This window comes from Cydia strobilella, chromosome 5 (assembly GCF_947568885.1).
Source record: "Cydia strobilella chromosome 5, ilCydStro3.1, whole genome shotgun sequence".
In the NCBI taxonomy this organism is placed as follows: domain Eukaryota; kingdom Metazoa; phylum Arthropoda; class Insecta; order Lepidoptera; family Tortricidae; genus Cydia; species Cydia strobilella.
Genome location: NC_086045.1, coordinates 2,332,356 through 2,358,164, shown reverse-complemented (window position 1 = coordinate 2,358,164; position 25,809 = coordinate 2,332,356). Strand labels below are relative to the sequence as shown.

Here is a 25,809-nt window from a genome sequence, read left to right as displayed (position 1 = left end):
AAAGCCCCGAACAGTACGCGATAACTCGGGCGATATGGTGTGTTTTTCGTTGACCGAAATGGTGTTATTTGACACATGACCATTGACATTGACATTTCTTCAAACTTCAAAGTTCAAACCAAATTCACCAATGTGAAAGATTAAATTCTTAGTCAAATTATTTTTGTTGTATTCATTATGTATAAAGGCTTCACAAGAATATTGGCTCTTCATTGTACAGAAAAAGTGCAGACATGTGTTTCTCCATTTATAAGAACAAATGTGTTATGTACTCGTAACGGGAAGTTGGGTTGTATAGGTTATGTTTTTAAGAGGACTAAAAAACACGACCGCGGCGGTCCATCCGCTTTATTTGTGCCTGTACCGGTTAAGCCGAATCCTGATGACATGAACATAGGCGAGGAGTTCACAGGACGATTGAAGAAACAAGATTTACTGAAGATTTTGAACCGGTTTTATCAAAAGCCAGAAATACGCGTTTTAGCGTCTGAGAATGGCTTGGATGACCAGTTATTGCATCAGGCATTCTTGTCCTTTAGAAGACATTGCTTAGAGCATGATCTGCCGCCTGATTTACATATAACTATAAGTGATATAATCCAAGGTAAAAATCTATTAAGACATAAGTTGATTGTTGAATGAAAACTCCGTCAATATTGTTTATTATTTAACTTTCAGGTGCTGGGCACGTGGATGACTTGTTCCCCTATTTTCTTCGCCATGCTAGATTAGCCTTCCCACATTTAGACTGTTTAGATGACTTGAAGAAAATATCTGACCTAAGAACTCCCGCAAACTGGTAAGATTTTCTCATAAAAATGATTTTCCCGGTAAATAGCAGTTAACAGCTAATAAGGATATAAAAGTGTCGCTTTTGAATGTCTTTTTCTATGCTCATTACTATTCCGGTTTCTAAAAGTTGTGTTAGATTTATTACGGTTTATTAATATGAACAACTTTATCTGTCAACTTATTGTAAAAAAAAAAAGCCCAGTAATAATATAGGGTCATTGCGCTAGTTTTCGTCCACTTGACGAAATTTGAATATAAACCTACATTGCTGCACAAATTTGGACTTATTGCAATCCTTTATGTCTGAATAATATATCTATCTACATAAAAATGATATTTCTCAAGTATCAAATTAAATAATAAATAAATAAAAATAAAGAATAAAATAAAAAGCCTTTTTATTCCATAACTACTAATAAAACATTTACAATCTTAAAAAAATATATTTAATCTTACATACTATAGTGTTAGGACCCCTGTCGGGTATAGGCCTCCTCCAACCTCTTCCATCGTTCTCGGTCTTGTGCCTCCGAAAGCCAGTTGTGGGATATCTTTTCAATATTGTCTGCCCAGTGCGCGCGCGGGCGCCCTGCTCCACGCTTGCCTCCTGGGCCGAGCCAAGTAGTGGTTAGCTTTGTCCATTTTATATCGTTCATCCTTGCGACGTGTCCGGCCCACTGCCATTTTTGTTTGAGTGAGTGCTCGAGAGTGTCAATCACTTTAGTGTTTGCTCTTATGTTTGTGTGGCGTATTTTATCCATCAGTTTGATTTTTAATATTTTTCTCTCTATGTATGTATCAAATTAAAAGTGAAATATATTATTTGCTAACCTGTAAAGTGACTTAGCAATTAATGCATGTTAGCCATTAAGTATTAATTATAATGCCAATTAGCACATAAGGTTGAGCTGTTAGTGCTGATTGAATGGAAAATAAATAAAATGAAAATGAAATTAAATAAAATGAAAAAGTGGACAAAAACTAGAGCATGATCGGAAACTAGCACAATAAGCCTAAACAATGAAAATAAATTTGCATTACAGTCTTTTATGTATGCCAACTTCTTATTACCAATAGGGGATATTACTGCAATGTTCTGCCACCAGAGTGCAGCACTAGCCTTTTTAGTAAACCATAGAGTAACTTATACATACGGTACCTTTAACAGGTGTTTGACAAGTTTTCAGAGATAATAAAACATGACATTGATGCATCACGGCGGTTTGTTTACAGAGAACCTACTGGGAAACGCGAATCCGAAATTTCGCTATCTGCTTATTTATCACTCGAATATGCAAGAGTCACAGAGATGTTAGATAACGAAATTTCGATTTTCTTGTTTCGCGATAGACCCTCAGATTGTGGTAGTGGCGCCGCCTACGCAGAGTTTTTTTTGATACATGTTCATATTTCTATGTCTTTCTCCAGGTACCCTCAAGCAAGGACTATGAACAGAAAGATAGTGTTCCACGCTGGCCCGACAAACTCTGGAAAGACATACCACGCTATGGAAAGGTTCCTAGAAGCGAAGTCTGGCGTGTACTGTGGTCCGCTCAAACTGTTGGCCACGGAGATATATCATAAGTCTAATAAAAGGGTGAGGTTACTGCTGTTCATGGCATTTCTTACTTATATTTACTAACTGAAAACCCCAAAAAAACTGGACAAGTGCGAGTCGGACTCGCCCACCGAGGGTTCCTTACTTTTTAGTATTTGTTGTTATAGCGGCAACGGAAATACAATATCTGTGAAAATTTCAACTGTCTAGCTATCACGGTTCATGAGATACAGCCTGGTGACAGACAGATGGACAGACAGACAGTGGAGTCTTACTAAAAGGGTCCCGTTTTTACCCTTTGGGTAGGGAACCCTACTAAAAAACAAGCTTTTTATTTTTTTATAGCTAATGAAAAGATATTTAAAACTATAATTATTAAAATCTGGCTGCTTGACAAAAATTACATGAAAATAATTTATTTGGAATTTACATTTCAATAGTAATAAGTTGGAACCTTCTTTTAAGTATAAAATATACTTGTGGCAGAAGGCTCTTGCATAATTTGAAGGGATACAACCAAAATATAATTGAATGTGTAGCAATATGTTACTTATAATTTACTATAAGACATGCTATAAATTATTTTGAATTCAATACAATATTATATATATATTAAATTAACTTAACCTAGTGTGTGTGCGTGCGTGCGTGTGTATGTGTGTTTACTTTATTAAACTTTACAATTACGAGTTTAAAAGAATATCTAGTGTAGAAGCGCGAGGGTGTACCGGTACATCAAGCAATTTGGAGCTCACGTGTAGCCTGGTTACTGATTCGTTGCTGGATGAGAACCGCCCTCCGCCGGTCGGGGTTGCTGCTTATATTCTTCCAAAAACGAGGGAATGATATGGGGATGCGTGGTCTGGAGTCACGTAGGCCACGGACCGTTGCTGGAGATCGGGGGTAGATGAGTAGTGTTCCTTAACTAACAAATATTAGATTAAAAATAGTACTTTTTGTTTAGTAAATTTCGTTTGTTTTTATCAACGTTTTGAACTAGTACAGGTACCTACTTCAGCCACTTTTTTATATATCTTATCTTTATAATTCCAGGGCACACCCTGCGACCTAATCACTGGGGAAGAGCGCCGACACGCCAGTCAAAGCAGCTCCCTCATTGAGTCAGACCTAGAATCTACCTCAGACAACTCAGACACACTTATAGAGATTGAGACTGAGTTAACACCATCCAGCCACACCGCCTGCACTGTGGAGATGACCTCACTCAATAATACTTGTAAGTCATAGAATCATTACTATTTCGATTTTCTTCGCGATAGACCCTCAGATTGTGGTACCTAGAATAAGGAACATGCAGGCCTAGTGGATAGTGCCTGCCTGTGAAGCCGATGGTCCTGGGTTCGAATCCCGATAAGGGCATTTATTTGTGTTTTTTTTTATATTTTTTTATTGATAATAACATGGAAAATACAACATGTGCACCATAATACAATGTTTCGCCAAACTGCGGAGCAGTTTGTTGGCGATGAGCTCGCTCTTTTATACATCAAAAGCAGGTACATAATTTTTGCACTGTCCTACCGTCCCAGCGTAGTCCTTTTTTTTTTTTTTTTTTTTTTTTTTTTATCAAGTACCTATAGGTAGGTATATTATAAGTGGACATTGGATAAGTGAGCCATCGCTGGTGGCGCGGGCGCGGGACAGGAGTACAGCGGTGCTTAAAAATCTACCTTACACTAATAACTATGTTTTATTTTAAACTAACAACTCGTAAAAATACAGGTGGCTAGTGGCGCTGTATACATTATGGATAAGTACTTACTACTATTGTTTTATGGAGTTATCGAATTTATCTAACAATATTTCTTTCAATTTTTCTTTTAAGGTTCCTATTTTTAATTTGGGGTTACCTAGTAATATTGGATTTTCATTGTAAATTTTGGGGATTAAGTATTCTTGGGTTCTCCGTCCATAATAGTCCATTGTGATGAGCACAGATTTTTTTTTCTGAGTCATGGGTGTCTTCTATGTATTTAAGTATTTATATATCATATATATCATTGTCTGAGTACCCATAACACAAGCCTCCTTGGGCTTATCGTGGGACTTAGTCAATCTGTGTGAGAATGTCCTATAATATTTATTTATTTATTACTTATGCATGACCCGTAGGGTGTGGATGTTGAAGTAAAGTGTTTTTACACTAAAACGTGTTACATGATATTTATATTATTTGATCAAATTTCCGATTCAGGCCACAACGTGGCCGATATTAAAACGCAAAAGGAGTCTATAGAGCTGTAGAGGGCAGCACCTTTTTATTCAACAATACTACAACTACTATTTCAATGTTTAAGTTTTCAATTTAAGTTATTTAAAAAAAATGATTTATTCAGCAGCACAAGTTATTTTACAGGAATCAGGTTGGTGCCTTTTTTTAAGTATAAAAATACCTGTGTCAAGAGACACCGCTCCATAGAGGTTAACAACATCTTTAATAATGGTGTGTTTAACATAATTTTAACAAAGATAGATATAACTCCGTAATAGATAGATACAGTCTAAGAAAAAAACGTGCCTCGAAAATCAAGAAAATTTGATTCTCGTTCAGAGGGCGCTACTAGTTTTGGCCTACAGTCGAATAGATGGCGTTGACGGTTTCGTTTGTTATTTAACAATTTTAACGCATATCAGTGAAAGAACATGGGTCAAAATCATAAAAATAATTAATGCAAATAAAAAAAATCATTTATCTATATTTAAATACATTCTATCGTATTTTTATAAATCTTCATTTTTAGTTTTAAAGTGTGTCGACAGATGGCAGTGAATTTACTGGGGTTACAAATTTTACTATGACAGTACCGCTCTAGTATAAGTTACTCTATGATTTTAATTACTTAAGTACTACTAAGTACACTAGAACTAGAGTAGAAGTTACATGGTGGCCAACACGGAGCCATTGTTGACAAAATTAATTGATGATTTACAATGAAATAAGACCTACCAATGACTGTTAGATCATTGTCTGTGTTTAATTCATTCTCTAACTAAACATTTGTCTTAATCATTTGCAGATGAAGTAGCAATAATTGACGAAATACAAATGATTGGAGACAGAGGGCGTGGTTGGGCATGGACAAGAGCGATTTTAGGTACGTACTAGTATGCATATTTGTGCCATTTTCATCCAAAAGGGTACTTATTGTCGGTTGTCAATAAGGCGCTATTTCCATATAGCTTCAATTTGAAATCAACCTTATCGACAAGCGACAATGTGGTACCTTTTGATTGAAAACGTCACATTTAGATTTCGAAAAGTGTTACTAATTTTCAGCACAAAGGCTTCTCGGCCCCAAGACGGGAATGGTGTCAGCTTAGACTTCGCACAGGGCACGGTCGATCTGGCGATTTCATGTTTAGGTGTGGGTGAAAAAATTCACCGAAATGCGATTGTGCTGAGCGCTTATACAATCCATCATATAATTCACGAGTGCCCAAAACGAATGTACCCTGGTGACCCTATGGACCTAATAGCGTTTAATGAAAATGCAGCCCAATGGGTGAAGAACCTGTCTAGTTTCTTCACCTATTAATCTGTAAATTAATAAATAAAACTGTAGAACGACTCTTAATGCTATAGGAATAAATGTAAAAGCACAAAATAAATAATAGTACCTTCTACCAATTATTCATTCACTGTAAGACAAATGCATGCTTCGCATTTGAGGGTCATTCTCTGAGAATATGTCTGCGGTTGCGTCTAATTGCCACTACTCTTTTCATACATTTTGTAAGAAAATAATTATATATGGGTCGCGGCAATTAGACCGCAGACATATTTCTTGAGAATGACGTTACTGCAGATGGCGTTATACATACATACATACATATATTATGCGAATATGCGGTAACGGTAACTGGTTGTCAAAAGATTACATTTAACAATTCAGTTGCCACTAAGTGCCAGTTGCACCATCCGCACTTGACAGACTGATCAACGTCACCCGGCGCGCCGCGGCGGTTTACTATGAAACTCCATACAATAAAATTTAGCGAAATCTTTAACGATGACAAACCGTTTGGTGCAACCTAGAAGGATATAACCAAACGGAGCCGCCACGTCTGTAATTTGCTGTATAAAAAAGTCTGCTAATTTTTTAATTTTAGGGGAACGTCAAATGTATACGTAACGTCAAAATAGCCATGTCAGATAAACGTCAGTCCATACATTGTGTTTGACTATTTTCGACAGAGGGGAACGCCTGTTAATTTCAATTATTTTCAATTTCAATTATTTATTTAATTCGAATCATTTTGATCCATATAGTGTTAGTAAGTACAACAAAACTTAAAATGAAATAAGGTTAGTGACATGCAATTACAACTCACAAAACACACACATAAATTATAAAATAAAATACAATAACAGCTAGAATAAAATCTAGGCAATCTAGATGCACCATTTCTCAACATCTGTTGCGGCCACGTGTAGACTGTTCCAGTGTTTGAGTAATGGTGCATCCATCTTACCTGCCAACGTTTTCAGGATACTATTGTTACTGCCACACAGTCGCCGCATAAGTGACGCCGATCTGTTGCGTATAATCGCAAAAAAGTCGTCCGTGTGCGCCTCCGCGAACATTCCGGACGCACTACAGTGACGTGGCAGTCCCATCAGCATCCTGAAAACGTTATTGTACTGTATTCGTAGAGCATTGTACGCTCGCTGGCTAATGGCTACTCAGTTTAGTTATATCCCCTAAGATACAAGGCTATACATTTCAGTTGTCAAACGCCGAGCATAATTTTTTTTTTGCTCGTTGTCTACAAGCGGTTTATAGCTAATTTAGTTTTTACGAATTTATTGATAAAATAGAAATACCTATTTTACATGTCAACACATTATTTCTATATAATAAGATTCATCATTTGATTAATAACATTGCATTGCAGGATTACAAGCAGATGAAATACATTTATGTGGCGAAGCCGGCGCGATTAATCTAGTCGAAGAGATATGCAACACGACGGGTGAAGAGGTAGAGGTAAGTTTTTTTTTATTTTATTAGCCTGCCTTGGCTTTGGCACTGCCGGGCAAAGGCCTCCCCTCGTTTTCTCCACTCGACCCTGACATCGGCATTTTCCCACCATTTGGGGTAGAATGCGTCCAAGTCGTCCCGCCATCTTCTTTTCGGTCTGCCTGAACCCCTGAGATAAGTTTTATTTATCAAAATATATAAGGCTGTTGCTTTATATAAATAATAGCAGGCAGGACAATGACTAAACCGTTGAAGGTAGGATCTTTAGATTTGGAACATTAAATGTAGAGCAATATTTAAAATGTAGAGCTTCACCAAAAAAGTATTTTTCGGAATTCAGCCCCTTAGCCGGCGAAAATGATCTAAGAAAAACCAAATTATGACTAACGAAAATGTGGACAAACAATACATTATGACTTAAAACTTTATGGGAAACGACAGACGCTTTTTATATTTATTTGCTTATTATTTGTATTGTGGGTGTAATTATATTGGGTTATCACTGATTGACTAGCACGTTATTATTTCACGTATTAGCAAAGTAATATTTTTGTTTAATTTAATATGCATTTCCGCAAATTAACTCCTGTTATATCAATTATCTAAAATTAATTTTTAACAAGCAGAAACGTCTGCGATCGATGCTATTAAGCTTAGAATAAATTTAAAAGTGGAAAAATTACTGCCTTGGGTGAGACTTGAACTCACGGCCTCTGGATAGATACTCCAGCGCTCTGCCAACTGAGCCACCAAGACCTCATCCATAGTCAGCAAATCTTCCCACTATATGGGTCTAGGGGACCTTAGCGACATCTACCGTAAGAGTGTTACACTTCTTAAACGGCCACCGAAGTTCCAAGTCATATTGGAAATTCACCAGTTACGATGTGCTACCCATTCTAAATTAATTTTTAACAAGCAGAAACGTCTGCGATCGATGCTATTAAGCTTAGAATAAATTTAAAAGTGGAAAAATTACTGCCTTGGGTGAGACTTGAACTCATCCAGAGGCCGTGAGTTCATGTCTCACCCAAGGCAGTAATTTTTCCACTTTTAAATTTATTCTAAGCTTAATTATCTAAAACTTAACGCACACTTTACAGGTACGAACATACAAAAGACTAACGGAGCTTAAAGTAGAGGATTGCGCACTAGCGTCACTCGACAATGTGAAGCCCGGGGACTGTATAGTGTGCTTTAATAAAAACGACATCTACAGCGTGAGCCGAGCCATTGAACAGAGGTCAGTCCTACAGGCAGGTATTCCTTATTTCTGTGATTATATATCTATATCCTCATAATAATTGATCTTTGAATAAATGAAATTGAATTATAACAGTGATCAATGATACGTAACTACGATTAAAGTCGTCGTCAATAGAACTTGCAAATAATGTAAACAGATATGACAGATTTTGTTAGCGTTTGACATATAACCTAACATTTTTACGAAGGTTATTTTCTCTGAAATATTAATAATTAACATTTAATTAAACAAAAAATGTATATAAATAAAATATCTAAGTATATAGTCTGTTGATAAGGTCATGGACCATGGTTGTTCTTTTAAAGAGCGAGATTACGAAGTGATAAAGGTAAAATGGTTTGTTAACATTATTTGCAAGTTCTATTTACGACGACTTTATAACTATATTTTATATCTATAATTTACAATTTATTTTATCTGAAATAGTGGGTTTACGCAGTTAATCAAATATGTTTAGTAGATCTAAAAAGTTTGGTATATTTTATTGTAGAAGTTTATATGACTTTCACTGTTTTTAGTTTGACATTTAAAACTTTTCAGGGGTCATGAAGTAGCAGTTATATACGGAAGCTTACCTCCCGGCACTAAACTGGCCCAAGCCAATAAGTTCAACGACCCAGACAGTTCTTGTAAAGTCATGGTGGCCACGGACGCCATAGGACTTGGGATAAACTTGTAAGTGCCTTTTAGAACAGATTTATATATTTTTCTTTCTCTTTTCTTACTTCAAATCCCCCAGGACATGGTTTTGGAGCGTTTTACTGGTCTCGTACCATCGCCCACACTGTTAACTACCGATGTACAGTCATGAGTCTTGCTGTTTGTACAAACGATTGTTGAAAAAAAAAACAACTTAGTCTTGCTGTTTGTACAAACGCTTGTTGAAAAAAAAAACAACTTAGTCTTGCTGTTTGTACAAACGCTTGTTGGAGAAAAAAAAAACAACTTAGTCTTGCTGTTTGTACAAACGCTTGTTGAAAAAAAAACAACTTAGTCTTGCTGTTTGTACAAACGCTTGTTGAAAAAAAAAACAACAGTCTTGCTGTTTGTACAAACGCTTGTTGAAAAAAAAACAACTTAGTCATGCTGTTTGTACAAACGCTTGTTAAAAAAAATTAAAACAACTTAGTCTTGCTGTTTGTACAAACGCTTGTTGAAAAAAAAATACAACTTAGTCTTGCTGTTTGTACAAATGCTTGTTGAAAAAAAAACAACTTAGTCTTGCTGTTTGTACAAACGCTTGTTGAAAAAAAAATTAAAACAACTTCCCGCCATACACATTATAATAAGAACATTGCTGGCAATGTCACTTTGACAGTTACCTTCCCCATTATTTTATTTATTAGAGAATATTCTATTATTTATTAAATGTGCCATTTTCATCCAAAAGGGTACTTATTGTCGGTTGTCAATAAGATGTTATTTCCATATAGCTTCAATCTGAAATCAACCTCATCGGCAAGCGACAATGTGGTACCTTTTGGTTGAAAACGTCACAAATGTTCAAAATAAAATAGTGAATATACATGGTAACGTTATGTGTTATTTATAAACTATTACTATTTGTAATTTTATTTATTGTTATATTTTTAGGAGCATAAGAAGGATAATTTTCTACTCCCTAATAAAACCCGTAATAAACGAAGATGGCGATAAAGAAATGGATGTCATAAGTATATCACAAGCTTTACAAATCGCAGGTAAGATTGTTTTATATAGTCAACAGTAGTTCATTAATCATTTAGTTATTTTCTTATATAAAAAAATATTATTTTTTGTCACGTCTATTTGTCAAATTTGAACGTGATCAACCACGCAAACATACTATTACGTTAAGTTAGATAAAAAGTCGTAAAAATGATTTTTACGAGCGTTTCATCCGCATCCATCTAAAATATGCTGTACTCTCATTGCCTAACATTGTTATGTTAAGCTATTTTACTAACGTTTTCCTGTTACATATGTGGTTTTAATGTTAAGAAATTGTTGATAGTTCTCTGCGTGTCACCTTCTGTGTAAGCTATTTAAAAATAACTATATTTCTCATATCAAGTGAATTGTATTCTGTTTGAGATATAAATGTCTTAACAAGGTCGCGCCGGTCGCTACGGCAGCGCCTGGGAGACCGGACACGTCACGACATACAAGCCGGAAGACCTGCCCACACTGAAGGAGTTACTGAGCAAGCCTCCAGACCCGGTCAGCCAAGCCGGTCTCCATCCCACTTCCGAACAGATGGAGCTATACGCGTACCATCTACCTCACGCTAGCCTTAGCAGTCTCATGGTGAGTCCGGCTTTCGTATTTAGACATTTGTACTATTGTTCTGTAGGTATTTGAGCACTAACCTCCTGCAGCTCGGCCTTCGGCCTCGCACGTAGTCGCGCTTCTTCGGGACGCTTCAGGCCTTCGGAAGCTTGGCATTCGGCCTTCGCATTTAAACACTTGTACTATTGTCCTGTATTTGAGCACTAACCTCCTGCAGCTCGGCCTCCGGCCTCGCATGTAGGCGCGCCTCTAGGTCACTTCGGACCTTCGGCCCTACGCGGAGTTCTGCATTCGTCCTTCGCCTTAGCTCTCCACACCACGTTTCACACGTTTGATACAGCCTTGTTTAGTTACGTATTAACGTAACCATCATAAGCGAAACGTGTGATTTTTAAACTTATTATTGTAACCTTGTTCACAGGATATATTCGTCCACCTCTGCACCGTGGATGACTCACTATACTTCATGTGCAACACGGAGGCCTTCAAGTTCCTAGCAGAGATGATACAACACGTGCCGCTGCCATTGCGCGCACGCTACGTTTTCTGCTGCGCGCCTATCAACAACAAACTGCCTTTTGTGTGCGCCACCTTCCTCAAGGTCAGTTCAACAAAAACGCCAGAAAAGATTCCCAAAGATGCAATTTAAATTATTTTTAATATTTACATCGAAAAAAGGACGAAGGATTCCGTAGCATTCCAATTTGAAATTGGTCGTTTACATTATGGGAGAAAACTCTCTTATGACTTATGTGAGAACAGTTGCAAAAGTGTCCAGCTGTCAGCTATAAATAACAGCTCCAAATCTCCAGAGTGGCGCTAGAGTAGCTATGCTATAAATTAGCCGTTATTGACTGAGTGAAGTGTGTTTGTCAATGGCTTGAAATTTTTTATCAAATATTCTAGGTATTGTGCCGCCTATTTCAGGTTTTTTTTTGACGGACACTTTTTCATACACAGAGAATGTTCTGCTTACCTCTACCCTCCATAGTTTACATGACCACTACTGACATTTTATTTTTACTATACATAACTGGCCGGGGTGCAGGCAGGCCGAAAAGGAGATGGCGGGACGACTTAGACGCATTTTATCCGGATTTTAGCGGGACACTACAAACGACAGGGTCGAGTGGAGGAAACGAGGGGAGGCCTTTGCCCAGCAGTGGGACACTAAATTAGGCTAGTAAAAAAAAAAATACATAACGTATGCACATAGTTGCCATAACTATGTAAGCTGATTGCAGCGACACTTTAGGGTGACAAATAATGTTATCAGACTTTACTTGATGACGGCCTCCTTGCCTAGTAGGTAGTGATCCTGCCTGCGAAGCACGAGGCCTAGGGATCGTGGGATCGAACTCTGATAAGTTCAAATTTTTGTTTATCAGTTTAATCACAGATATTTGTTCCTGAGTTATAGATAGATGTATTTAGATGTATCTATGTTATAGATAGATGGTTTGAAGTATATGTATGTATGCCTCTGATTGGCCGCGATACATGATATGTGGAGCGCTGTCGAGCCCGACGGCTGCGTTCAGCTACTGCATTCGGTCTTTAATACAATAAAGAGTTGCGTTCGCAACAATACTTATTTATTTACTTAAGCTATTTTTTTTGACAGATGGTCCGCCAATACAGCCGGAACGAGCCAATCACTAAAAACTGGATGTCAAACACAGTTGATTGGCCGCTGCCAGCGCCAAAGACTATTATGGATTTAGTTCATCTTGAAGCTGTGTTCGACGTACTTGAACTATATCTGTGGTTAAGGTAAGTTCACATATATATATATGTCGTATTTTCTATAAAAAGGGCACTTATTGTCGATGGTGCGGCGGAGGAGTTTGTTTTATAAGGTGTATAGATGTTTATTTATTTTTTGTCCACAGTTACCGATTTCCTGACATGTTCCCTGACGTGAAGCTGGTCAGAGAAATGGAGGTAGAACTGGACGCCATCATTCAGCAAGGCATTTTCCAAATTACCAGGTAATTTTTTTTGTAAGTCAAATTCACTTAGGCCCATAGCACCATTCCACTAACCTGGAGATACCATGGTTACCAGTACAATTTGACACCGGGTTAAGAGCCCGTTAACGATTTTGGGGCAAAAATGTAAAATTGATAGATTTTCTGCGCCACGACAAATCGTTGTCCTTGTTCACGAGTCCACTGATATCTTTCGCAGGTTACTAAGGAACTCCGAGCAAGTGCTTCGAGAAGACAGTGAGGACGCCGCACACTCGAGACACAGAAAGCCGAGAACTCAAACGAGAGACGAGAGCAAGGGGAAACTGTCAGAAATGCTCGTCTCTAAGGTTAGTCCCTTAATAAACCTGTGAGTTCCTATAATTGGCTTCCTGTATCAACTATAATTTTCATGTTAATGTCACAGCTGTTGGATCTCCAAATAAATAAAATAAATAAATAAATAATAGTACAGAAGATTCACTCTCTAACAAAATGCATCTATTACGACAAATATGACCGCTAGGTGGCGCAAGCGCGAACAGGCGTCCGTTCCGTAGTGGTGCGCGGCAACCACTACGGCTAGACACCAAAATTGGTGTGGGCCGCGTGTACTTGTAGCGACGCGACGAAATCGCGGAGTGAGCCACGCCTGGTACAAGTGTAACTATGTGTTTCCCATCACAAAACAATGGTGTTTCGGACCTTTGGGAGGTGTGCGCGGAGCCGAAGCCAACACGTAGATGCCCTTTTGACACTTTAATGAAATGTAAGGGATACATTGAGCGGATGATGCCCTTGCCCGTGTCATGAGACGCACGCAGAGACAGCATCCGGCAGGGTGTAAGGACTATTGAGAGTTGATGGAATCTAAAATGAAGTAGGTTATTGGGTGAAAGCGATGGACTAAGTACTGATAACTTTATTATTATTAGAACGCGTGAGAAAAAGCCTAAATAGCGTCCTGAAAATTATTGCAGGCAGGTTGATTGTCCCATTTTATGTCATTGGATTATACAAAAAAAACTAGTCAGATATACAGGATGTAACAAAAATAGTGGGGATCCGTAAGCATATTCGGTAATAATCGGTATCGTGTTCTGATCAGGGAAAAGTAGTTTTTTTTTTTAAATAATTTATTGGCTGAAGTTGGCATAAAGGACTTAGTACAGGTTTATGGCGCTTAAGACCATTGTGAGTTTACTGTGATAATGAGTCAATGAAGTAAATATTGTTTATTTTTAGGGTTCCGTACCCAAAGGGTACCCGGGACCCTATTACTAAGACTTCGCTGTCCATCCGTCTGTCACCAGGCTGTATCTCATGAACCGTGATAGCTAGACAGCTAAAATTTTCACAGATGTATTTTTGTTGCCGCTATAATAACAAATACTAAAAACAGAATAAAATAAATGTTTAAGTGGGGCTCCCATACAATACAACAAACGTAATTTTATTGCCGTTTTTTGCATAATGGTACGGAACCCTTCGTGCGCGAGTCCGACTCGCACTTGACCGGTTTTTTAATCTCTTGAGGTCTACAACTCACAGAGCTTCTAGTATAAGGTTAGACCAAGCTAATTTGGCAGCGATTTTGATAGCACAAACACTAGTGTTACTTTAAACGTCAAACTTCTATGGAATTATGACGTTTAAAATAACACTTACACAGTCGACGCCAAGTTAGGTTTAACTCCAACTAAAATACGCAATACAAAAACTATTTTATGCTTAGAATAAATTTAAAAGTGGAAAAATTACTGCCTTGGGTGAGACTTGAACTCACGGCCTCTGGAGCGGCCTCACGTTTCTGCTTGTTAAAAATTAATTTAGAATGGGTAGCACATCGTAACTGGTGAATTTCCAATATGACTTGGAACTCCGGTGGCCGATTAAGAAGTGTAACACTCTTACGGTAGATGTCGCTAGGGTCCCCTAGACCCATATAGTGGGAAGATTTGCTGACTATGGATGAGGTCTTGGTGGCTCAGTTGGCAGAGCGCTGGAGTATCGATCCAGAGGCCGTGAGTTCAAGTCTCACCCAAGGCAGTAATTTTTCCACTTTTAAATTTATTCTAAGCTTAATAGCATCGATCGCAGACGTTTCTGCTTGTTAAAAATTATTTTATGCTGTAAATTTTTACCTTCTTTTTTTTTCTAGGGCCTAATAACACCACAGATGCTAAAGAAATTGCAACAAGAATTATCAACAGATAAGAAGCCAGACGCCATCAGAGGGAAGCCTTATAGAAATAGAAGAAAATGAGTGGACTAGTTGTACAATTTATCTTTAGTTTGTGCTTGCCAGATGTTTTTTTATACATTTGTTTTTCTACCTTTCTGCGATAGTATTTCCCGCCGAGCAAAATTCTCCCAAAACCACAGAATATCGCCGCTATACTTACTTAACCTCGTATCTGCAATACTCATTTGATGACAAAAACACCCGTATTCCGAATGAAAGAAAAGCGACATTTCCATCAAATGATTGTTGCAGATATGAGGTTGAGTAAGTATAGCGACGATATATAATAGTACTACCGTACAGAAAAGACACTTCCTACGCAACCGAAGTATGACAGCGATTCGGGGATAAACATACTGTCGTCATCTGCTTTGTTCTGCTGAGACTTCTGATCTTCCATCGATTTATTTAATGGAATATTTTGGGATTCTAATTCAGCTTCCTTATTTCCAGTAGAAATGTTTAAGCTTTTATTTTCTACAGTACTAGAGTCCTGGTCCGTTTTATATGATCGTAAAAATACTATCAACCATGGGACTTACAAAATTGTCAAGTGCACCCATGTTTGATCAAAAATTTGGTAAATAATAACATTAATAACACCTGAAAAGTGGCGAATTTTAAATTTTGTCTTTATTTCATTTGTGTTTAGGTAGAAAATCAAATGCATTAGAGTCATTTGTCCAGCACAAAATAGTTTGAAATACGTGTACATAGTGGATCAATACTGAATGAATGTGGAATAAAGTGATGTACGTGATCAAGATTTTTTATTGAATTTTGCGGTCACCCGACAAGATGAATCATATATTATATAGTAACGGCATAGGTCGCTTTTTGCCGACCCTTTAAAAACCTGTACACTCCTTTTTAGAGTTCCGTACCCAAAGGGTAAAAACGGGACCCCACCCGACAAGATGAATCATATATTATATAGTAACGGCATAGGTCGCTTTTTGCCGACCCTTTAAAAACCTGTACACTCCTTTTTAGAGTTCCGTACCCAAAGGGTAAAAACGGGACCCTATTACTAAGACTCCGCTGTCCGTCTGTCTGTCACCAGGCTGTATCTCATGAACCGTGATAGCTAGACAGTTGAAATTTTCACAGATGATGTATTTCTGTTGCCGCTATAACAAAAAGTACTAAAAAGTACGGAACCCTCGGTGCGCGAGTCCGACTCGCACTTGGCCGGTTTTTTTTTGAAGAACCTCATACTGTAGCCCTTCGGGAAAACCTCGGAAGGGAGTTCATTCCACAGCCGGAGCGTCCGCGGGAGGGAATTCCTCTTAAACCGCACAATGCGCGACCATTTAGGTTCTAGGGTGTGAGGATGAACACCCTGCCGACGGCGAGCGGTGCGGTGATAGAAAGCGGCCGTTATAAAAAAAATGTTTTCGGAAGTAATCAGATAAAATTTTAAATAAGCCTAATAAAATAAGCCTTTAAAATTAAGTTGATAACCATTACATAAGTTCCCGGAACACGGCCCGCTAATTCAAACAAAATTCGCATATGCCCTTGACTCTTTGGTTATCAGGCTTTATTAAAAAAAGCTGGACTACCATTTTTAGGGTTCCGTACCAAAAAGGTACAAAAGAAACCCTTATAGGTAGTGCGACTCTGTCCGTCCGTCCGTCTGTCTGTCTGTCACATCGATTTGAAACTTGTAATAGTCATGAACAATAGTGTTATTTTTTTTTATAAAATTTGAAAAATGCTAATAATATATAACAAAACTTCCGTGAGACACAGACATATTAAACATATTAATAACGGGTCACTCACGTATTTTAAGTATCAGTCTGCGCCGGTCCGTCACCGTCGACGCAAGCTCCTGATGACGCTCTTCGGTACGGAGTGAAACGTCGAGCGTTTTCGACTTAAAATACGTGAGTGACCCGTTATTAATATGTTTAATATCATAAATATTACAGGAAAAATATAATCACGCGTCTATCATGAAATCTTTTTTTTAAATTATCAAAACACTATTCCGAATTGAATGTGCAATTTTGCCAGCTTTGCGAGTCTTTATTATACTTAAAATTTCTATGAGATTACAATTGAAACGCCTTCTTTTAAATAAGATAAAAATTGTTAAAATCGGTTTACATGATAAAGAATTATCCCTGTAAAACCAACATACATACCTACTACCGGTCGCGCAAATTAGTTAGCCGATAGATGGCGCTGAACATAATTTCACTTAGCATCAAAAGGCATCAATTGGTCAAAAGTCTTTTTGTTTAAAGTTACATGAGATAATTGAAAGTTTGTACGGAACCCTCGGTGCGCGAGTTAAACGAACTCGCACTTGACCGGTTTTTTATTACTTTTGATAACTTTGACCTTTATTAACGATAAACTAACAGTTATAATTATTTGACTCCATTCGAGGTCTGACCGGGTGTGTGTAGTTACGTAACTATGAATGTTTAAAATTAATAAGTAAAAAGTGAAAGAAAGAAGATGGCTTCTTTGAAGTGTTTCTTTTATTTAGTTCTGAGTATTGCATTGACACAAGGTAATTATAGGTATGCTTTATTTTCTTCTCCACATAATGTAATGTAATTTTTTACCAAAAAGAGAAGACTTTTGCAATAACTCAAAAATGGCTGGACCGATCATGTTCACGCTATTGTTTTACGATTTTTTTTATAATTTCGGACACATGGTTCAAAAGTGGTTCAAAAGGTAGAAGGGTAGGGGGGACAATTTTTTTTTTCTTTTGTAGCGATTATTTCCGAAAATATTAGCTTTATCAAAAAATGGTTGTTGGAGACCCGTATTCGTTTTGAAAAACCTACCCAACGATACCCCACACTATTGTATAAGAGGTACCCTAAAAAAAATGTTGTCATTTTTATTTACCGTTCTGTCGCCATGCGTGATTTATATATCCCTGCCGAATTGCAGCTTTCTATATAGCACTAACCAGACAGACGGACATGGCGAAACTATAAGTACTATAAATGAATCATTATAACTAGGTTACAAAAAAAAAACCTAGTATTTTATTAAAATTTAATCTCAACCCTCGGAATAACTATTAATAAAAACAATTCTGGACACATATTTTTCGAGATTTTTTCAAAAAGCTGAAGAGCGTGGCATCTTTCTGTTGTGCGGTAGCCGCAGCCACATACGACGCTTCTTATCTGGGCATATTTTCATTTAGCAAACCGACGGCAACATTCCACTTTATCTTTGAAACAATGTTTACGATATATCCAGCTGGTGTAGGACCCTAATTGTGTATTTTCCAGCGGTCGTAGATGAATCTTCAGTTGAAGTTAGTGTGAAACAACTGAATGTGTCACTGGGAGGCACTGGCTCGGTCATATGTACACCTGGGGGATCTCCGCTACCGCAAGTACAGTGGAAAAAGGTAACAATCTATTGGTTCGGATCAAACAAATTTTAATGTCAATGATCCTTAAGACAAAACTGGGGCCCCGCGCGAAATCGCCTTTTCATACAAACGTGGTCCTTATTTTCCTGTCTGGATATTAACATTATTGAAAATATTTTGACACAATTTGTTGTATATCAACCATAGCTATGCCCCTACGTATTTTTTTCAAATTTTTAATTATTATAAGAGTTAGAAGCATTTAAAAAATTGTATGAAATCTATTTTTCGCTCCTAATTTTTACAATAATCAAAAATCGAAAAAAGTCATACCTAAGGGGCATAGCTATGGTTAATATACATCAAATTATTTAAAAATATTTTCCATAATGTCAATATCCAGAGAGGAAAATAGGAACTACGTTTGTATGGAGAAACGCCTGTCCTCTTTTCCTCACAAGGACTACCGATTTTACCCCATGTATGTTCAGCAAAATAAAGCAGTTCCGCGTCACCAAATGATGCTTTCAAAGAGCTACCTTAATTAAACCATGCTTAAGAGTTTGAGGTCGTTTTTGGTTGCAATATTTCAAACCCTGGGACTCTATTGAGGTCAGATGGGATAAGATCAACATTGGGGCAAGAGGAACAATTGTAGTTATTTAGGGATTCCTCATACTATATATTGCCCCGAACAAAATAAACCATGTTTCTCTTACTCATGACCTTTTTAGGGTTCCGTACCCAAAGGATAAAAACGGGACCCTATTATTAAGACTCCACTGTTCGTCTGTCCATCTGTCTGTCACCAGGCTGTATCTCATGAACCGTGATAGCTAGACCGTTGAAATTTTTACAGATGTATTTCTGTTGCCGCTGTAACAACAAATACTAAAAAGTACGGAAACCTCGGTGGGCGAGTCCGACTCGGTTTTTACTTTTTATTTTACTTTTTATAGCACGGAGGCCAGTTCGGAGCAGGAACCAAGCAATCAGGAAATACGCTGATAATATCTAATGCTCAAATAGACGACCGAGGATATTACATGTGCGGTGGTGTTGTGGACCGTAAGGTCGTCACACAGCAGTACGTTCTGGTCGAGGTGAATGGTAAGGTGCATCTTTCCAGATATCTGTGGCCCTAGTGAAAATGGCAGCTCGGGCAGCGCAGTTGTAAAATGGCGTTAGTTCCACGTAACACCTATGCCCTTTTATTTACACCTAAGCTTCGCGAGACTTATTGTTCCCTGTTTCACTAGGGCCACAGATATAATATATTAAATACATTTTAGACTCACTATTTCTCGTGTTTCTCCGTTAGGGCGTCCGTTAGCTAGCGCGGTTGCCACTGCCTACAATGGCACCCGCATGCGTGCGCCCGCTTTGTGCACCCACGCCAACTAGCGGACGCTTAGGGCGGTGTAATGACAGTCAGGGCACATTGCGGACACGCTATACATCAAAAATCACTTGCGTTTCTATGTGTGAACGCACGTCTGTACACGCGGCATGCGTCATAGTGTGAGTAAGCTGTTTAAAAATAGTACTGAGCGGTCGGCAAACGGCCGTCAATCTGCTGTCGCGGGGCGAGGTAATTCGAGTCGGGGCGGGGCGGTGCGTGGCCGTTCTGTATGATAATACTATTACTTATTCTGTGGTCAGGGCATTTGTGAATATGTTGTCAATGTAATGATTTTATTATTAGCTGAAGTCCTAAGAAAAGTCAGTTTTCTTAATTTGTTGATTTAAAAAATATCGGAAACATTATATTTTTGTATTATTTATATCTGGAATCTTCACAAGTTGCACATTGGTAGTCTTTAGGTATGTGTATCTACTATTAATATTGTTTTTGATGCCACATGTTTCATTCTAGATGTGCAACCTATCAGACCACCACAACCTCAACAACCCGTCAGATTACTCCAACGTCAACCAGCCACAGCACCGCAACCACAGACTCAAAACGCAGGCAACCCGAGAGTTAGAGTCAGCGTGAGGCAAATAAGAATATCGAGGGGGCAAAGCGGGACGGTTGAGTGTGTTCCCGAGGGATCTCCGCAGCCGAGGATTCAGTGGAACAAGGTGATCATTGTAATATTTAAAACTTTCCCGTTTTGAACACATATTAACAACTTTTGCGTCTGGTAGTTACTGGTATTTTGTTGGGACATCATCCACGACCAGTGTATCCTTCGTCGAAAGGACGTCGCTAGCTGATGGGCTAGAGGGGGTGTCCGCTTCTTTCACAGAAAATTGTTTCGTAGAATCTAATGTTTCGCAGAATTTTCATTTCATAGAAACTTTTTTTTTCACAAACAGTTAACTTTTTAGGTACAGCTAAAAGGTAATTATGTAGAACCCATTAGGTCTAACAGAAAAGTAGGTTAAGTTAGGTTGGAACTGCGACGCTTTGTGCTATGTTTTCTATGAAATAAAAATTCTGCGAAACATTACATTCTATGAAGCAATTTTCTGCAAAACAAGGTACAACCGCTAGAGGGGTTGGGGGGGGGGTAACCGATGGCCAAGGAGAGGGGTAGGGGCATATATCTAGTTCCAAATTTTATTCTCTTAGCAGCTGCCTCTCCTTGGACGTCCATGCGGCGAAACGTCGGAAATAAAGGTAACAAATAAAGAGTCCCGATAGAATTTTGATTTAATACGGTGATCAATTCATCATTTTCAATAGCCAAAAAGGCCTACAGGGAAGACAACAGTATAACAAAACAGTAAATTTGGTTATCTATCTTCTAAGTCAACTCCTCACCTGAGGACCATTACTCCGCTTTCCAATTTTCCTTATATTGTAACAGCTGTATACAAACAAACAAACAAAAAATATACGAATAATTTGCGGACGAATTCTGATAAGAAGAATTGGGAAAGCTCCTTAAATCTTATAGATATACCTATGCGTATAGGTAGAATTTGGTTTTATATCAACTCTATTTGTCAAGATATTTTAGCAAAAGATTAAAAATATGCTTTAATTATTTTCATGTAAAGGAGGAAGGCGATTTCAACAGCAGAGTGAGACCAAATGGAAACACTTTGATAATATCCAACGCTCAAGATGGCGATGGAGGAAATTACTTATGCAACGGTCTTGTGGACGCAATTACTGTTTGGACGGAATATGTTCAAGTTGTAATAGTACCAGGTAAATACGTCCTTAAGGTCAATACGGATAAGTGTGCTGCTTATGTCCATGGGCGACCTCTTCCCATCAGGCGGCTCGTCTGCTCGTTTGCTGAATATCACATAAAACAGTGTGTGATTCTTTTTGTCCAGCACTGTAGTTCTAAATAAAATGACGACCGGTCTGGCCAAGTGGGTAGTGACCCTGCCTGTGAAGCTGATGGCCGTGGGTTCGAATCCCGGTAAGGGCATTCATTTGTGCGATGAACACAAATATTTGTTCCTGAGTCATGGGTGGTTTCTATGTATATTATGTATTTATCTATATAGGTATGTATATCGTCGCCTAGCACCCATGATACAAGCTTTGCTTAGTTTGGGGCTAGGTTGATGTGTAAGATGTCCCAAAAGAAAAAAAAAAACCCTATCAAATAAAAAATATATCCACTTAATTTATCCACCAATCTTAGCGACTTTCACGTCATAATTTGTAACAAAATACAATATTCTAATTGTAGTTTACAATAAATAATGAAACTTTTCGTATAAAATACCTAAAGAGCCAGAGGTCGCTTCTATTTACTTTGTCTTTTACTTTATTCATAGGTAGCGAAGCTATACCGTTACCGTATCGTCAAGACCAACTTCCTAAGCCACTTGACGTGCCTGTCGCCGAAGGCCAGGATATTACAATAAGGTAAGTAATAATAGTTTTACAGTAATCGAACAACCGTCTATGCTTATCAAAATCCTCAAGTCCTTGATATAGTCTAAGATAAATTATAAGCTTTGAAATGTACAGCTATAGTAGATTGTTAACTAAGGGATGAAAGGCACTCATTGCCGGTGAGGTATTTTGGCGCTCGAACGCAGTGAGAGCGCCAATAGTCCGAGGCAGAAATGATGCCTTTCACCCGAGTTAAACACTCTACTTTTTAAAACATGACTAAGTATACATTTTTATAGTATTCCTTGAGGGTACTTTCAATTAACAATTCAGGCAAAAGTATCGTTATTTATGGAATGGAGAGTCAAATATCAGAATGGAAATTGTATAACAAATCTATTTAAACTCAAATTTCAATTGCGTATCGTAAAAAAATTAAAAAGAATCGTACTTTGAACGTAAAATGCTCTAGTGCAGACACGTATCATTTTCTGCACACCTTTTAGAACAACAATGACCCTCTTTCAGAGCATGAGAAATGAAAATGTATTTGTTACTGTTCCGTATTTTTATGCAGTAACACTGGTTGTCAAATCGTGACGTTTTTTAATTCAGTTACGACACAACATATGGCGCCATACAGCGCTATCATCTTCAGCCATCAAACTATATTGAATTGAATTTTTCATAGATAGAAAAATTAATTGTTTGCTATAGGTATATTTGGTTAAAATCTACATTTCAACGCCCATGCTAATGTCACCTATACTAAAAAGTAAAGTACTCACAACCTTTACTTCATGTAATACTCATCTATTCTTTTCTATGCTATTTCAGCTGTGACTTCAAAACTGGCGACGACCAGCAGATAATCTCATGGAGCAGGCTTGATCAACGTCAATTGCCACAAAATGTTCAACTCAACGACAGAGAACTTATCTTTCAGAGAGTAAGTTTCTATATTGAAAGGGAAACACCAAGTTAATTGAAATAATTTATTATTTTAATTGACGGTACTTGGACCCAATCACTGGCTAATAGTTTCTCGTAGATGAATATAGTTTTTTTTATACCAAAATACTAATAATAATTCGTGTGCCATATTTCCCTAACTGTACATTTGTGGTAATGGGATAAGGTTGATTTCAAATTGAAGCTATATGGAAATAGCGCCTTATTGACAACCGACAATAAGTACTCTTTTGATTGAGAATGGCACATTAAAATCAAACTCTTCCTAACAGACAACCACCGAAAACGCAGCAGAGTACCTCTGCAAAGTGACTAGCGGTGGTTTCTTGCTGCGTCAGCTGTACCTCAGACTGAAGGTGTTGGCGTTGCCGCGCGTCGTCATCCTTCCGGAGACACCCACAGCGACGCGTGGGGAGGAGTTGACATTGGAATGTGTGGTGGAAGGCAACATTCAGGTGTCTTGGGAACGAGTTGATGGGGCTTTCTCCAGGTAGGATTTGAGACTAGGTCGTTACGCTTGCCTATCTATCCGGGATTAGGAAGAGTTGATAGTTGTGCCGCCTCGTTATACGCTCGGAGCGACCGTCTGTAAAGCACGGGAGTTGACAGTGGAGTGTGTGGTGGCAGACTCAGGTGTCTTGGGAACGACTTGACGGGGCTTTCTTAACTTACTTGACTTAGATTAAACAGGCAACCACCAAAAACGCTGCCGAGTACCTCTGCAGACAGGCGGGGGTTTCTTGCTGCGTCAACTTTACCATAGACTGACGTTGACAAAAGGCGTTGTCACTGTTGGCGTTGACCAACAGTGACATTTGAGGACAGTGACGCGCGGAGAGGAGTTGCCATTGGAATGTGTGGCGGAAGGCAACGCTCAGGTGTCTTTGGAACGAGTTGATGGGGCTTTTTCCAGGTATTTGAAACGACCGGTACAATATCTCTTAATCGTCGACATCTATACTCGTATCCAGAAATTAGAAAGAGTGACTTTATGATAAGCCGATTTCGCACGCACACAAACTCACTGTTCAGCGTTGGAGGTAATGACGACCAAATGAAAGCAAGGAATACTAATAATCTAGGTTTAATGTTAACAGAAGGCTGGCTGGAAAAAGTGATCGTATATAGCTAAGAAGCTTATATAGCTAAGTACAGCGCCACACTATGACACTACGGATTGTTTATGAACTATTACATATACTGACATATGACATAGCTAACTAAGCTTAGAGAGTACTTATGCTAGTACACAAGAGTTTCGGTAGATGTCACCTTAATGAGGTTAATTATCATGGAACTGTGGTACCACCTACCGATGATTGAGAGACTTAATCTATCTAGATTAGGTACGTAGGTATTTAGGTATGCTAACACCTACTTATCTGTTACTTGTTAAGATAGGTCTTAACATTCACTTATCGAGTTTGTCATTCTCCGCTCGTCCTCAAGTGCTGTAGCGTAAACACGAGGACCAGCATGTTATATGAAATTCCAGTTTTGATTTAGCGAATCTACCTCTGCTTGTCATTCAACTTTGTGACAGAAACTTGTACTGTTGCAGTCGTGTAGAAAACCGAGGCGCACAGCTCGTCTTCCGGAACATAGAAGTGGAAGATGGTGGATCTTATAGATGCGTTGCTCGAAACGGAGCTGGGGAAACTGCTCAAACTACTCAAATTGTCGTCACTGGTATGTAACATATAAAGTACTTAAGGCGGTTCCCTGAGCCAGAAGGCGAAAAATCTCCTTATATGATCATGTTTTTCTAAGAGGCGTTGATATTCGTAGACGTGGAAAAAATATATGTACCTATAGTTCTTGACTATATTATCTTTAATAACATAGCTTCCGATACACGAATTATGACACTTCAGTCGATACAATTAATTCCCAAAGGAAAGCGCCGAAATTTTAAAACGTAATAAATATAAGAGCCTCGGTAGAGAGTATCATTTCGTTCCATTTGGAGTTGAAACTCTAGGTCCATGGGGTCCCAGGGCGCATAAGTTGTTTGCAGAAATCGCGAAGCGTCTGGTTGACGTAACTGGTGACCGAAGAGCTGGCGACTTTCTCGCACAACGTATCAGCATTGCGATACAGCGGGGAAATGCCGCCAGCATCCTTGGTACAATGCCTCAAGGGCCTATTTTAGATTTAAGCTAGTTATTAATTTCGTTTACGTAGTACCACTGTATATATCTTGTATGTAAATAAATGTTAATTCCCAAAGTAACCTCTAACTCGGACTTTTAATCAAACTACTCGGTTATTTATTATGTGACACTATAAACAAAAAAAGAAGAAAAAACAATCTTAACTTAAATAGTAATTTCATAGCTTTTGAATTTCGATATTGTAAGGTAACGTTTTTAAAATAAATAAAAATCGACAAAATTCGATCAAAATTGACACATGTGTAATATTTGGCAGATTGGCACGCATGCTCTTTCCCGTTATTTCTTGCGAAATGTGACAGTGACAGCGGCAAGCCGATGGAACGGCCTTAATAAAAATAATAAATTTCGACAACCTCATTGCGGTAGGTCAACACAGGGCATCTTATGGCAAGCT

At 38.3% G+C, this 25,809-nt stretch overlaps 1 protein-coding gene and 2 long non-coding RNA genes across 3 annotated transcripts in view; 2 read left to right on the top strand and 1 right to left on the bottom strand.

Moving 5' to 3' along the window:
• The window catches only part of LOC134741336 (uncharacterized), a 67,427-nt gene extending 46,622 nt beyond the window's left edge, over positions 1-20,805 (bottom strand). Inside the window, exon 1 of the long non-coding RNA XR_010127876.1 lies at positions 20,763-20,805. This is a non-coding gene — a long non-coding RNA (uncharacterized LOC134741336). The remainder of the gene's footprint in view (positions 1-20,762) is intronic.
• LOC134741306 (ATP-dependent RNA helicase SUV3 homolog, mitochondrial) lies at positions 108-15,713 on the top strand. The gene is made up of 15 exons (XM_063674051.1): positions 108-604; positions 679-799; positions 2,221-2,389; positions 3,404-3,587; positions 5,389-5,466; positions 7,268-7,359; positions 8,457-8,596; positions 9,161-9,295; positions 10,214-10,320; positions 10,713-10,906; positions 11,310-11,489; positions 12,513-12,661; positions 12,781-12,879; positions 13,079-13,208; positions 15,020-15,713. The coding sequence occupies exons 1-15, from the start codon at positions 178-180 to the stop codon at positions 15,122-15,124; spliced, it is 2,310 nt and encodes a 769-aa protein (XP_063530121.1). The 5' UTR covers positions 108-177; the 3' UTR covers positions 15,125-15,713.
• A 1,398-nt stretch (positions 20,806-22,203) lies between the features above and the next one.
• Positions 22,204-23,636, top strand: LOC134741829 (uncharacterized). The gene is made up of 3 exons (XR_010127900.1): positions 22,204-22,296; positions 23,104-23,215; positions 23,511-23,636. It is a non-coding gene; the product is annotated as an uncharacterized LOC134741829 (long non-coding RNA).
• The last annotated feature ends 2,173 nt before the right edge of the window (positions 23,637-25,809 follow it).